Source organism: Myotis davidii, unplaced genomic scaffold, assembly GCF_000327345.1.
Source record: "Myotis davidii unplaced genomic scaffold, ASM32734v1 scaffold169, whole genome shotgun sequence".
NCBI lineage: Eukaryota > Metazoa > Chordata > Mammalia > Chiroptera > Vespertilionidae > Myotis > Myotis davidii.
Window position 1 is genome coordinate 1,426,264 of NW_006383005.1, and position 15,996 is coordinate 1,442,259.

Sequence of the window (15,996 nt, forward strand, 5' to 3'; positions counted from 1 at the left end):
TCGTTTCTTCCCCCCACCCATAGAAATCTGATAGCAGCATAAGTGATTTCTTCAGTGAAGATGATGATATTGTCCCTTCTGAAAAAATGAGCCAATCGAAAGCTCTTGCCAGATCTTCTAAGGTTCTGGAGTCAAATGATCACAAGATGAAGAAGAGAGCAGCAGGCAAGAAAAATAGGTGAGCCTCTTTATGAACGTTTGTTTAGAGGCAAAAGCAAAGGAAGATTATTTTTACAAGATCTAAAGTGAAATGACCTGTGCTTATCCAACAGTATCAGGCTGATTAAGTTAGTTACTGTAACTCATTAAATACTGTAGTCCTTAAAAATATAACAACATGAAAAGATGGATATGACGAAATGGTTCAGGAAGAAAGCAGAATTCTAGGTTGTATATGTGCTGTATTATATTTGTGTAAAAATATACATAAGGAAAGCAAATGAAAAGGAATACAAAAAAGTAATGATAGTAGTTATATTAAAATAGTGGGTAACTGAAGTTTGTATCCCATGTAGAAAAACTAGTTCTTTGACATCAGTTTCTATACATGTATGGAGATAAGCCTATAGATTAGAAAAATGTTTTTACAGTTTTTGAGATTTCTTTCACTGTGAATTAGGACCAGAATTTTGATAAAATCCATTTCCCAATACTTGATAACTTGTGAGTTAAGATGCTTGCTGCCCTTCCTTCTTTCTCCTCTTGCCAGTGCAAACTAGATCATTTCATATCGGGCCTCTGACTGTTTGCCTCACTGTCTGTATGAATTCCTTTCAGAAATTTGGTTGAACAACAAATGAAATCAGTAACTCCAGAAGATGCCCAAGTGATGACATTAAGTGTAGACAGGCTGGCCCTTCTGGGTAGAACACACTCAGTCAGAATCATCATTGAAACAATGGAAGTTCCTCCAGATAGTCCACAGATGACCTCTGGCAAAAAAAGCTTTCCTGGGAGACCACCTAAGCTGACAACAAAAAAGCGGTATGTCTCTAACATGGGAAAGCTAAATTTGACAGTGGGAAGTGTCCGATAAAAATATCTATAATAATAAAACTGTAATATGCTAATTAGACTGGACACCCTTCCAGATGACCTTCCGGACAAAGCAGAGGCTACAAGGGCCGAGGCGGCCACTGTGGCGGGCGGGGGCGCCCAAGCTCCTTGCACAAATTTTGTGCATTGGGCCTCTAGTAATAAATAATTGTACCAGTATAATACTTTATGGTTTGTAAAATACTTTCATAGGTACCATTCAAGCAACAAAAATGTATTGAATTCCCCCACTAAATCCCAAGCACTATGCTAGGTATGTGTAAGAATAAAGAAAGTTAAGACTCAAACTCTGTTTTTACATACTTTACCGTCAGCAGGAGAGAGATATTTTTAAATGGCTATCTGTAATATAGGGCTAAGTTTTATATTAGAAGTGCTGTGGGAGCAGAAGGAAGGGAGCCTTTAGTTTTGCCTGGCAGGATTGGTGTAGGCTGTGAAGAGAGGAGATCCTGAAAATAGAACCCTGAAAGATATGTAGAATTTATCAGACAAAAAAATAAGTTTATTATTTGGTTTGTTTTTAATCACTTTTTTTTAGCACCTTCATTGTGGAATATCACTTTCCTGTGGGCTTTTCCAAAAGTGGATTGGGAAAGACAACTTTGATAACTGAGGTTGTTCGACTCGCCTCCAGCAAAACTGAAGATGGAAGTAAGAGAAAGACTGGTTTTCTGCTTCTTAAACATTTTTGCTTTGGAAGAATTTTGAATCGCTAATTACTGATCTGACTCTTACAGTATCATCGAATTTTAGATTTGAAAGGGAGGTGGGTGGTGTCAAAGCATGGATTGATGATGGCTCTATTTGGGTGACAGGTACTTATGTGTCTGATTCTCCTTGCAGTGGTAAAATTCCAGCAGAGATTTGTGTTTCCAGTACAGTTTGGTGGTCCAATGATAGAACATTGGTGGAATTCCAATCTTATTTTCAAAATTTACACAAAGAAAATACAGAAAAAGGTACTTCACATGATTTTGACATTTACACCAGGGATTTGAAACATACTTAAAACTATATGTCTCCATAACATAGGAATTTCTGTAGGGTCAAACAACACTAATGCTTTTGATTATTGTCATTATTTTTAAATTTCTGTTTGCTGTTTGTTATAGAGCAGATATTATTGTCTATTTGCTGTTATAGAATGGATGTGCTAAAAGCTCTACATCAGCGGTTCTCAACCTGTGGGCCGAGACCCCTTTGGCGGTCGAATGACCCTTCACAGGGGTCACCTAAGACCATCCTGCACATCAGATATTTACATTACAATTCATAACAGTAGCGACATTACAGTTATAAAGTAGCAACGAAAATAATTTTATGGTTGGGTCACAACATGAGGAATTGTATTTAAAGGGCCAGAAGGTTGAGAACCACTGCTCTACATGAATATACTGTCAAATTTAATCATTACAGGCCGGCACTCTATCCACTGAGCAAAACCAGCTAGGGTGAGAAACACTTTTAAAAAGCAAAAATCAGCCGAAACCGGTTTGGCTCAGTGGATAGAGCGTCGGCCTGCGGACTTTTTAAAATGTAACATTGTCTTCAGAGTTTTTATGTTTTTATTTTTTTTTTCAAAAATATGTTTAGCCCTAGCTGGTATGGCTCAATGGATAGAATGTCAGACTGCAGACCAGAAGGTCCTGGGTTCAGTTCCGGGCAAGGGCACGTACCTCAATTGCAGGCTCCTTCCTGGCCTGGGCCCTGGTCAGGCCGTGAGCAGGAGGCAATCAATCAATGCATTTCTCTCACATCGATATTTCTGTCTTCCCCTCTCTCTTCCCCTCTCTCTAAAAATCAGTGGGAAAATATCCTCGGGTGAGGATTAAAAATATAAAATAAAATAGTGAAATGATATATTAAAAAAGAAAAAAGGAAAATTAAGTTTAAATCAATAAACTAATAAAAATATCTATGTTTAATATTTTCTGCAAAATTTTATAAATATTTCAATTCCCTATTTTTATCAAATATTATAACAAATATTGTTTATATTCAGACTTTTAGTAAACATCATTTTAATGGCTGTTATTTCATTGTAGGAATGTACAGTAATTAGCTTAATTATAATAATTTGATTATTGAACATCTAGTTATTTCTCTTTGTTAAATATACATATTTGTATGTAAGGTTTTTATGTATTTACTAGAGGCCCAGTGCACGAAATCGTGCATTGAGGGGGGAGAGGTGGTACCTTCAGTCTGGCCTGTGCCCTCTCGCAGTCTAGGAGCCCTCGGGGAATGTCCAACTGATGGCGTAGGCCCACTCCCCTGGACATCCCTAGTGCTGCCTTGGAGGTGGGAGAGGCTCCAGCCATTGCCACTGTGCTTGCCAGCTGTGTGCCTGGCTCAGGGCTTCTTGCTGAGTTGCACTCCCCCACCGACCACCAGGGGGCAGCTCCTACATTGAGCATCTGCCCCCTGGTGGTCAGTGCGCATCATAGTGACTGGTCATTCTGCCGTTTGGTCGATTTGCATATTAGCCTTTTATTATATATAGGATTATTTATTTAGTATAAATTTCCAGAAGTGAAATTACTGGGTCAAAGAGTATGAATATTTAAAGCTTTTTATATTTATTGCCAAATTTACTGTTCAAAAGTGTGTTGCCAGTTTATATTCCCAACTTTAGGCATATGACAGCCTGTTTCTCTATAACCTTGATAGCCTCAGCAATAGGGTTTTGTTATTTTCTTAGCTTTAATGGCAAAAAATTATATCATCTTTCATTTCATATATTTAAGAGTGAAGTTGGACAATTTTCATAAAGAATTGACTCTTAAAAATAGAAAGAGAAAATCTTGTGACTTCGTTGTGACTCATGAAACCCTCTGTAATCTCTCAGGGAGAAGTAGTGAAGCCCAGAAGGGGGACCAAAATATGGCAGAATATGGATTTCTACTTAGAGTTGCCTCAGTCAAATATTAAGCTATTTACTTCATAAAGTTTGCGTGCCTATATAAGATATCATATGTTGTCATTTCAATTAAAGTTTCCTGTGGCTCCTCTTTAACTTAAACTTTTTCTTTCCTTCTTCTCTCAGCCAGAAGTCATTGGATCTGCATCATTGCCTTTGAGAGCTGTCATTCAGTCTGAATTGCTTTCTTTCAGTGACCAGCTTCCAGTACAACAAGAAAATGGTCAAGTTCCACTTGGCCCCCTCAAGGTACATAGATATCATTCAGGCAGTCCAGTATTTATGAAGCACATATTACTGGCTGGCCCTGAGAATGTAACAGTGAAGAAGAAAGTCAGGGTCCCTACTCTTGCAGTTTATATTAAACTAGAGGCCCAGTGCACGATTTGTGCCCATTGAAAGGAAATTAATTAGAAGAAATATTTTAGAGGCCGGGGAGGGACCGCAGGAGGTTGGCTCCAGGATGTATCCGGCCCATCTTGCCCACTCCCGATCAGCCAGACCCCAGCAGCAAGCTAACCTACCAGTCAAAGCGTCTTCCCCCTGGTGATCATTACGCATGATAGCAACTTGTCAAACAGTTGAATGAAGTTGGACACTTAGCATATTAGGCTTTTATATATATAGATAAGGCAACAGAAGTGCCTTGAAGGAAATAAATGTTTTGGTGTGATATTGAGTGCTGGGAGGAAATAGGAGATGGTGGTCAGGGAAGGTCCCTTTACAGAGGTGACATTTAAGGTGAGATTTGATGAATGAGAGGAAGAGGCTACAAAGTAAAAAGCACAGGATAGATCATTTTGGACAAGGAATAACACATCCAAATGCCCTAACATGGGAATGGGCTTGGTGTTGTCAAGGGACAGAATGTGAGTACAGAATAGTGAGCCAAAAAGGCAAGTGGTAGAAAATAATTGGATGGGCAGGCAGGAGCTATAACATTCAGAGCTTTGTAGGTCAAAGTAAAGGATTTAATTTTTATCCTAGAGGCAAGAAAGAACATTGAAGTATGGGAATGACATCTCATTTACATTTTAGAAGATTACTGTGTGGAAAATAGACTGTAGGGGGCAAGAGGGAAAATGGGAAAGTTGTTGGATTATTTCATAAAAGAGATTGTTCATGGGTTGGAGTAGAATAGTGACCATGGACAAGGAGAGAAGTGACTGAGTTTGTGCCGGTGAATGAGTTCTGATCTGTAATTCATTGGAGAAAGTGTTCGTTCCCCGTATTCAGAAGCATCAGAATTTCTTAGGTGGTAGAATTTGAATGAAGGGCTTGTCCTGGTGAGCTTTTAAAGTCATCAGAGCCAAACCTAAAACATTTCCAGGGCCGCCTCATATACCCAAAGGATAAAATACAGGGCACACCAATGACCCTAGCCTACCACTGTAGCCTTCTCTCTTGCAGTGGTCCTACCAATAGCTATGTCAAACTATGTAAAGACTTGTTAAGGTATCATGCTGGTTTATGCCTCAGTGCTTTTATTCTTGGTTTTCATGCTGCTTCCTCTTCTTGGAAGCCCTTTTCCTGGTATTATTAATAATGCCATTTAGTTGTAAAGACTTATGTGATTATCATTGCAAAAATTAACATCACATTACTTTTCTGCAATCAAAGTTTTTATTTTTTGTTTGCCTAATTCATTCTGGCCTGAATGGTTTAAAATTAGAAAAGTAAAAATAGAATTGAGGGTCTAGAAATTGTTTCTATTCTGTCTCTTGAGAGAAGTTCTGTTCTAGATAGATTGCTGTCTAGATTCAGTTGAAGTTTGCTGTGGAGTTTAAATAAAAGAAACAGCAAGTTCCCTTTTTCTTTAGTAATTCAGTCTCATAATAGTGACCATTTTTCATCATTTTTCTTACATCCTCTATTATTTCATACTAGATGTCCGGTGCACAAAATTCGTGCACGGGTATGATCCCTAGGCCTGGCCAGTGATCAGAGCCGATCTGTGGGGTGACTGGTGGGGCAATCATGGGGGCCTCCGCTAACACCTGCCTTGGATGGCCTGGCGCTGCCCGCTGGCCAACCCCACCCCCCACTGCCGCCACCAGTCACCTCCCTCTGTGGGGCAACGCAGGGTAATTGGGGGGCCCCCACTAGCACCTGCCTTGGCTGGCCTTGGGCCTGCGGGCTGGGGGCAGCTCCTGCATTGTGCCTTCCCCCTGTTGGTCAGTGCGCATCCTCCAGGCCAGAGGCGCTGGGCAGTAGGATTTTAACTTTTTAAAAATAACTTCAAACTTTCAAAATTGAAGAGAAAATTGCAAAAATAGTATAAAGAACTTGCATACCCTTTTCCTAGACTCAGCAATTATTTATATTTGCCACATTTGCTTTATCATGTCTGTCTACCTCTTCTTTTTGTATCTTTCTTTTTTTCACTTTCTCCTTTTTGTCTCCCTTCCCACTACATACACATGCACAATTTTTTTCTGAACTATTTGAGATTCTGTTACAGACATAGTGTCTCTTTTCCCCTAAATTCTGGTGTATATTTCCTGAGAACAAACACATTATCATACATAACACTGAACAGTTATAAAAATCAATTTAAATCTGATACTGTATTCTATCTATAGTCCATATTCAAACACTTCCTGTTGTAGCGGGGCGGGGGGGGGGGGGGGTGCTCCAGTCCATGATCATCCATTGCATTTATTTGTCATATCTCTCTAATCTTCCTTAGTCTAGAGCAGTTCAGCAGCCCTGCTTTGTCTTTTAGGACTTAGATATTTTTGAAAAGTAAGGCCAGTTATTTTGTAGAATGTCCTCTACTGGGTTTTACATGAATCACTTATTACTATAATGATTGAGAGATGATTTTCTAATTCCACCTTAACTCCACCATTCCTTGTACATTTATTTTATTTTTTAATCTTTTTTTTTTTTTTAACCCTCACTTGAGGATATTTTTCTGTAGATTTTTAGAGAGTAAAAAAGTGAGGAAAAAACAGAAATATTGGTGTGAGAGAACCACATGGATTGGTTGCCTCCTGCATGAGCCCTGACCAGGGCCTGGGCCAGAGAAGAGCCAGCAGCTAAGATACGTGCCCTTGACCAGAATCGAATCTGGGACCCTTCGGTCCATAGGCCGACACTCTATCCACTAAGCCAAACTGGCTGGGGAACCTTGTACATTTATTAATTGGCATTCTACTATATGGAAGAATTGGCCTTTCTCCCATATTTATTTATATTGATATGGACTCATGGGTTTTTACATTATTTAATTGGTTGTAACCCATTACTATTACTCATTTCGATGCTTAAATAGTCCCAGTCTTGACCAGTGGGAGCCCCTTCAACTGGAATCTGTATCCTTTCAATATGTCTCTCTCCTTATTTTCTGGCACAAGTTGATGTTCCATGTTCATCTTATATTACTGATAAATCATCTCCCTAGCTTTTCTTAATCCTGGTAAGGTAATGTATATGGAGTCTACTAATGTTCTTAACTATTATGGCATTTGTGGATGAATTAATTTATCTCCTAACAATCCAGTGCTGCATCTAGCTTCAAAATTCTGATTCTGATTCTAGAAGAGATTCTTACTAACTCCCTTTCTTTTGTGTTCTATAGGTAACTGTGGAGCTTGTTATAGATAATAAGGATTTCAATGGTGTCGAGACTAAGTTAAATAGTAGCACCCCACATACCCTCCTCTCTACTCTTATAAGCCCAGATAAGAAACTGTCAGAACCTAGCCATCATGTTACCTGCACCAAAAATTCACAGAACCTAAATCAAGTTCATGAAGAAACTGCAAAGGAAGAACAGAATTTGGTGCTCTCCAACCCAAAGTCACCAAGCCCTGTTGCACCAAATCCTTCAACCTTCATGGCTATGCCAGCCTCTCACAATTTGGTAAAGCAGACAAATGGGTCAACCAAAGAGAGTGCTTTGCTGTTGCATGTGCTTTTGATGGTGCCAGATGGGAAAGATTTCATTACTGAAGAATCTGAGAAACCACCACCATGCAATGTTTATTTAAATTGCAAACTCTTCAGCACAGAGGAAGTCACCAGATCTGTCATCGCATGGGGCACAACACAGCCAGTCTTTAACTTTTCTCAGGTAACTTTGTACATATCATAACATTTCATATCTATTAGGGATGTATGGAGGTGGGAGACAAGTATGTTTCCCTAATCGTAATGTCATTGTAAAAGAAATCTAGAATGTTCAGCCTGGGAGGAACCTTCGTAATTTTCTGGTATGTAAATCCAGTCCCACTATTGGGTGGGAAGAGGAAAAGATATTGCCAGCATTTTCAAACTTTTTGTATGTTTATTTCTTTCTGTTCTGTCTCAATTCCCCACGATTTCTTTTGCCTGAATTCTGAATTCTATTCCTTGCTTCTTCCTCCGCAGGGGTCCTCAAACTATGGCCCACGGGCCACATGTGGCACGCCGAAAACATTTATCCGGCCCGCCGGGTGTTTTTGCCGCCGCTGCCTGTTGCTTAGCAGCCAACTCGTGTTCTTTTTAAACTATAGCCCGGCCCTCCAAAGGTCTGAGGGACAGTGAACTGGCCCCCTGTTTAAAAAGTTTGAGGACCCCTGCTCCAGGGCTTTGATCAGTTAAATTTCCTCTTTTCCTTTCTGTTCCTCCAAGCTCCCCTTTATTTTTTTATTTACTTAATTTTTTTTCTCACTGATTTATTCCTTCACTTACTTCAGTACTCATTTTGCTTGGTTTCTCTGTAGAATTTCATGCTATTGCTTAGTTTTCTCAATCTTTGGAACTCTAATCTCTTATATTTTTTCTTAACTGTCCTGTTTTAGTTATTGGGTCAGAGGGCAAGAGTGGTGACACCAGCACTTCTCTCTTTTACCTTTAATTATCTCGTATTCATTATCCTTGGAATTCTTCCAAACCAACATTTTTCTTTCTTTCTTTTTAATGTTTTTATTCATTTTGGAGAGAGGAAGGGAGAGAGATAGAAACATCAGTGAGAGAAAATCATCTATCAGCTCCTTCCTGCGTGTCCTCTACTGGGGATCGAGCCCACAACCTGGGCATGTGCCCTGACCAGGCATTGAACCATGACTCCTGGTTCATAGGTTGACACTCAACCAGTGTGCCACACCGGCTGGGCCAAACCAACCTTTTCCCCACGGTCACCACATCTGCTCTCATAGCTTCAGCTCTCATATGTGAAAATGACTTCCTACACTTCTTTGTAGGACAGACAATCTCCTGTAGTTTCACATCTCTATATCCTGTTATCTGCTGTTTGTCACCACCTGGATGTCTCAAAAGCACTTTATACTTGGTATCCACCACATCACCTTTCATATCACAGATATTCAATAAAGATGTGTACATGGAAAGAAGAAATTCAAATGTGTCCAAATCTAAATTTATTTTCCTTTCAATTCTGTTTCTCCTCCTCCTGTCTGCCCTAATTCATGTTATAATTTACTGAGAAACCCAAGTAGAACCTAAAAGTTTACTCTTTCTTATATAATTATTCACCAAGTTCCATAGATACTGCAAACTTAATTATCTCTGGATATATCCTCTTATCTCCATTTCATTGCCATTGCTTTCATGCTGGCTCTCGCTCTCTTTCTAAGTAGCCTTCACATTGGCTACCTGTTTCTGTTCACTCCCTGTCCATTCCTTCCTGTGCACCTCTAAAACACTGACCTGAGTATTTTACTCCTCTGCTCAAACCTTTCAATGTTTCTTCATAGCCTTTAGGATAGAGTCCAAGTCCTTGTTTTGGACTATAAGACCCTCTAAGAACTGTCTGTACTCTCCAGTTTCCACTCTTCCCTTCACACTAGATAGCCTTGCTATGCTCAGCTACTTGTATTTCCTGAATATTCTCTTTTCCTACTTCTGTGTCTTTGTATGTATTTCTGCCTGGAATTTCCTCTCAACTTTCATGACTCCTATTAGGCAGAGCTTTTTGTACTAGTTAACTCCTGCTTATCGTTAAGATTTAAGTTAATTTTCTCCCAGAAGCTCTTTCTGGAATCTCCCTATTTGTAGGTTAGGTTGATGTGTTGTACCTTTTTTGGTTGCAAGGACAGAAATGTGCTCAGGGTACCTTATGTAATTGAAGTTTCTTAGATGAATACAAAAGTACATCTGCTCTTCTGATTTCACCCTTTTGCCTCTTGTGTTTTCTGTTAACTTCATCACTAGGTTTCTCTCTCTTCTGCTGTTAGTTATTCTAAGTTTGTTATTAATTTGACTGACCTGCTCTTTTCTCTGGAGCTCTGGTTCTTTTTTCGTTCAACTAACAGCTGACTGGCTAATTCTGGAATCCTTTGACACTGAAAATCCGGATGAACAGTTGGGCTTGCTGTTTACTATAGTACCTGTTGGGCAGAGCTTTATGCACTGGACCATGCCACCCAACCAGTGGATTGGGTGCCCTTTGATCAGGTGCTCAATGTTTGTCTAGTCCAGGGGTCCTCAAACTTTTTAAACGGGGCCAGTTCACTGTCCCTCAGACCGTTGGAGGGCCAGACTATAGTTTAAAAAAAAACTATGAACAAATTCAGCAAACAGGCAGCGGCTGCAAGAACACCCGGTGGGCCGGATAAATGTTTTCGGCGGGCCGCATGTGGCCTGAATGAGCTTTGCAGGCACCATGATCAACTTGTCTGACAACTTTCTCTGTCCTAGAAGCCCCTTCTGTATGAGCTTTATCATCAGAGAACTCATGCCATTTTGTATTTGGCCTTTATATATGTTAGCTTCTGACACCAGACTGTGGCTTCAAACTGAGGATGTAGGTTGGATTTTATTTTAATGTCTTCAGCTCTTAGCACTGTGCAAGGCACACAGTAGGCTTTCAGTAAATGTGTGTTGAATAAAAGTATAAATTAATTATTTTGTCTCAGGTGTGGGCTTTTGTTTCTTGTTGTTCCTCTCCCCCAGGTGATTCCTGTCTCTCTGTCTCCCAAATACTTGGAAAGGCTTAAGAACAATGTGATGGTAATCGAAACTTGGAACAAGGTGCGGAGCCCAGGACAGGACAAGCTGCTCGGGCTGGTGAAACTCCCCCTCCATCAGTTTTACATGTCATTCAAGTAAATAGGATCTTTTGGAGTATTCTTTATTTTACATCTTTAACTTTGTATGGACTGAAGAGGAATTCTTGTGGTTTGCAAACATGGCTAGCCCTATAATTCCTTGGAGGACTTTTTCAATTTCACCGTAGTTTTTGCTCTTTCTCCTGTGTTAAAGCAGTCTTACAGATACTGCTTACCATGTTTCAGGCCCTATTTTAAGAACCTTACTTACCCCATCAAGTCATTTAACCCTCACAACAATCCTCTGAGGCAGATAACTTTTATTTTCCCGATTTTACTGATGAGGTAACAGAGGCACAGAGAAGCTATATAACATGTCATAATATCCTAAGTAGTAGAACAGGTAGAACCCAGAGAGCCTGGCTCTAGAGTCCACCCTCCTCACCCAGCAGCTCAACTGCCAAAGGTTACCACAAAACTAATGGTTTATCCTGTCATAAACTTTAGTATTGTTCACATCAGCTATTTGCAAGATTTCTGTACCCAGTATTGTCTTAGATCTTCAGACTTGATTACTGCACCTCACTTGTCACTACCCAACATCTAGATGAAGTATTAATTTTACCTGAAGGCAATTTCTATCTGCAGTACAGACTCATTTTCTGTTTTGATTCAAGGTGCTGATTTTTTTCTTATTTTAACATTGACCTCTTTCCTAACAGCCTTCTCATGTATCTGTGTTTTAAATGCTGTTTCATATTTACAAAGAGCACTGTTGTGGGCGCTATCTCATATGAACCTTTCTATAACTGTAGGAGGTATTATCATTATCCCCATTTTACAAATGAGGAAACTTGTCCTTTAACTTGGAGAAGTCAATCTCTTTGACTTTCTTTTTATCATCTATAAAATGAGTTTAAGGGTAGATCATCTGTCTCCCTCCTGGAGCAATTGTAAGAATCTAGTGAGAAAATAAATAAGTAAGCCTTCTATGAACGCTTACGTACTTATGATGGCAACATTGGAAAGCATAGCCAGGCTAAGGAGTACTGCCGGAACCGTGGATACCACTGCCAACTCAAGGCTTTGGACTTTTGCTTCCTTTTTTAGTTGTGATATTAGTCTGGTTTGATATTCCCCTTCTCTGTTCATTAAACCCCATTCTTTGCTGAGAGAGCAAAACACTACTAGATACCAGTGACTGAGCACTTACCTAAATATGCCAGGCATCACAGTTTGTATTTTATATTTGTTATCTTAGCATACTCCTTATAACAGTCCTTTGATGGAAGGTTTATTACAGCCGTGGGCAAACTACAGCCCGCGGGCCGGATTTGGACCGTTTGAAATGAATAAAACTATTGAAAAAAAAGACCGTACCCTTTTATGTAATGATGTTTACTTTGAATTTATATTAGTTCACACAAACACTCCATCCATGCTTTTGTTCCGGCCCTCCGGTCCAGTTTAAGAACCCATTGTGGCCCTCGAGTCAAAAAGTTTGCCCACCCCTGGTTCATTACCTACATTTTGCAGATGAGGAAATAGACAGATTAAATTGGATTACTTAGTATCATACAGCAAGTAAGGGCAGAGCAAAGATTCAGCATGAAGAGCATGTGGACTTTTTATTGTCTGTTAATAGTGGATAATATTAACCCTTTGCAGTATTAGAAGGATTATAGAAACTGTAAAGTGCTTTTCATATAGTAAGCACTTAATAAGTGGTAATATTATTGTTAATATTATCCAAATTTTATCCACCAGACTCCAAAGTCCATACTTTTTCTAGTTGACCATACTGCCTACCTGTAAAATAATGCAATTCAAAAGGCCTCTACTGAGGACCATGATGATACTGAGATAAATCAGACACATTCTCTGTCTTCAATTTGCTACATTTGGAACTTACTGCCTGGTATTTTTTATTCTATAATCCTCACCCAAAGATATGTTTATTGATTTTTAGAAAGAGAGGAAGGGATAGAGAGAGAAATATCAGTGTAAGAGAAAAACATCAATTGGTCGCCTACCGTACACACCCTCACCTGGGATTGGGGAACAAACTCAAAACCTAAGTAGGTGCCCTGACCAGGAATTGAACCTGTAGCCTTTTGGTGTACGGGGCGACACTCCAACCAACTGAGACACCTGTCCAGGTCCTGCCTGGTAAATTTTATTTGATGGATTATGAATAGGATCATATGTTTTGTCAAGCCACTATTACTTTTCTAGTTGTAGATACATTTTTAACAAACTGAGAAAATGAGCCAAGTAAGAAATGAAGCAACTCAATGACATGATTGATAATTGTTATTTGCTCATGTACAATTTCTCTCCCTTTAGAGATCCCAAGATTTCTCGCCTGCTGCTTGATGCTCAGTTCCCAGTTGTTGCTGTCGACAGCTACATGCCTGTGATTGATGTGTTCTCAGGCCAGAAAAATGGGAGTCTTCGAGTCTTTTTAGCTATGGGTTCTTCAGATCAGATAATGGCACTACAAAGATTGAAGAATGAAGAAGGAACACTTCCTCCCTTCAGCCCGAGGCCAGCCCATTTACTGGACCAGCTATCTAAAGCATCCAATGCAATGGTAATGACTAAACACTTGATTGTATGTTTATGTTGTAAAATGATTATCAGAATCAAGCTAATTATCATATCCATCACTTCACCTAGTTACCTTTTTGTGTGTGTGGTAAGAATACTTAATGTACTCTCTTAGCAAATTTTTTAAGTACATAATCTCATTTTATCTTGCATGTTTTAGTGAAACCATTGCCCCAAATCCTTATTTCAGTAGTGAAAGGCTTAACAAAAGAACATACTTGTACTTCAGTGCTTATGATAGATCAAAGGAATCATTGTTATTTTTCTTTTATGGCTTAAATGCATATCTGTATCCCTCTGAGCTCCTTGAATTTATAAGGAAAATCTAATTGGACAACTAGATCTTAATCCTCTAATTTACTAACTTAATTGCCTTTTTAAAATATTGGGGTGAACCTTAGCTGCTCTAAAAAAAATGGTCTTAATTTTAAAAACTTTTAAAGATAATCCAAGAAAAAAACAGGGGTGCTGGGATGGAGAGTGATCCCAAATGTAAGCCAGCAAAATCTTATTCTGTTTTTCTTGACCAAATCCATGTTGGAAAGTTAGAGTGAAATGCCCTGCTTTTCTAATAAGTTAAAAGTAACTTATTTTGTATAGTGCTGTACAATTAAGAAAATACTTTATCATGATTTTTTTCCTAACAACTACATGAGGTTGGTCATTTTTTTAAATTGTTTTATTGCTTAAAGTATTACAAAGAGTATTATATATATATATTTTTTCTCCCCTTGACACTCCCCTAGCCTCCCATACCCCCCAGTGTCTTGTGTCCTTTGGTTATGCTCGTAGGCATGCATACAAGTCCTTTGGTTGATCTCTTACCGCCCCCCATCCTACCCCCCAACCCTTCTCAACCTTCCCGCTGTAGTTTGACAGGCTGTTTGATGTTGTGAGGTTGGTCATTTTCATTCTCTTTTATACTTGACTAGAAGCCTTGTGCACGAATTCGTGCACCAATGGGGTCCCTCAGTTTGGCCTACGGGATCAGGCTGAAAACGGCTCTCTGACATCCCCTGAGAGGTCCTGGATTGCGAGAGGGCACAGGCCAGGCCAAGGGACTCCACCAGTGCACAGTCGGGGCCAGGGAGAGACATGGGAGGTTGACCAGCTGGGGAGGGAACACGGGAGGGCTCTAGGGCATGTCTGGTCCATCTCGCTCAGTCCCAATCAGCTGGACCCCAGCAGTAAGCTAACCTACTGGTCTGAGTGTCTGCCCCCTGGTGGTCAGTGCACGTCATAGCGAGTGGTTGAGCGGCCTTAGCTTATCATTAGCATATTACGCTTTGATTGGTTGACTGGCCAACTGGCCAACCAGACACTTAGCATCCTATCTAATAATAGACAAACATGGTAATTAACCATACCTTCGCTACGCTTCCCATTGGCTAATCAGGGTGATATGCAGATTAACAGCCAACCACGATGGCGGCCGGTAGCCATGCAACTGAAGCGAGCAGGAGGCTTGCTTGCTCCAGTGATGGAGGAAGCCAAGGTTCCCCACCTGCCGCGGCCCGGCTCTGAGCTCCGAAAGCAACAAAGTTTCAATTATAGAAGGTAAATAAATCCCAGAATAAAAAAAAAGTAAAAGAGGAGAGGCTGGGAGCTTCAGTCGCCCGCCGCCTGAAAATGGCCCTCAGCCCCTCACCCAGGCTGGCCAGGCACCCAAGCAGGACCCCCACCCTGATCCGGGACACCCTTTAGGGCAAACCAGCCAGCCCCCACCCGTGCACCAGGCCTCTGTCCTATATAGTAAAAGGATAATATGCAAACTGACCCTAACAGCAGAAAGACTGGGAATGACTGGTCACTATGACACATACTGACCACCAGGGGGCAGACACTCAATGCAGGAGCTGCCCTCTGGTGGTCAGTGCGCTCCCACAGGGGGGATCTCTGCTCAGCCACAAGCCAGGCTAATGGCTGCCAGTACAGCGGTGGGGGTGGGAGCCTCTCCCGCCTCCTCAGCAGCGCTAAGGATGTCCGACTGCAGCTTAGGTCTGCGCCCCGCTGACAAGTGGATATCCCCCGAGGGCTGCCAGGCTGCCAGAGGGATGTCTGATTGCCATCTTAGGCCCAATCCTCTGGGGAGCAGGCCTAAGCCAGCAGGTGGTCATCCCCCAAGGGGTCCCAGACTGCGAGAAGGCACAGGCTGGGCTGAGGGACTTCCCCCTTACCCCCCAGTGCACAAAGGCCTCTAGTATTATATTGGATGAAATAGAAAATCAAAGAGGTTGTGACATTTGTCCAGGATCCCATAGCTAAGAATGGTAGAATTGGAGTTCAGATACAGGTCTTCTGACTTCTAAGTCCATAATATCATGTCCTATTATATCTTACATTTGGTGTCTCTTGGTGTCCAATATAACTAAATCTCAGTCTCCACACCATTTAAGTATGTTATATTTTTTAATC

General features: G+C 40.6%; 1 protein-coding gene across 4 annotated transcripts in view; it reads left to right on the forward strand.

Moving 5' to 3' along the window:
- Positions 1-15,996, forward strand: part of C2CD3 (C2 calcium-dependent domain containing 3) — a 107,381-nt gene that overhangs the window by 30,765 nt on the left and 60,620 nt on the right. For all 4 annotated transcript variants that reach the window (XR_001512185.1, XM_006777931.2, XM_015557494.1 and 1 more), the window contains exons 9-16: positions 24-178; positions 778-984; positions 1,595-1,707; positions 1,900-2,015; positions 4,103-4,225; positions 7,560-8,054; positions 10,877-11,028; positions 13,318-13,564. Coding sequence is in view for 3 of the 4 variants with exons in the window: in XM_006777931.2 (XP_006777994.1) it covers positions 24-178; positions 778-984; positions 1,595-1,707; positions 1,900-2,015; positions 4,103-4,225; positions 7,560-8,054; positions 10,877-11,028; positions 13,318-13,564 (1,608 nt within the window). In the remaining variant the exon portion in view is untranslated. The remainder of the gene's footprint in view (positions 1-23; positions 179-777; positions 985-1,594; positions 1,708-1,899; positions 2,016-4,102; positions 4,226-7,559; positions 8,055-10,876; positions 11,029-13,317; positions 13,565-15,996) is intronic.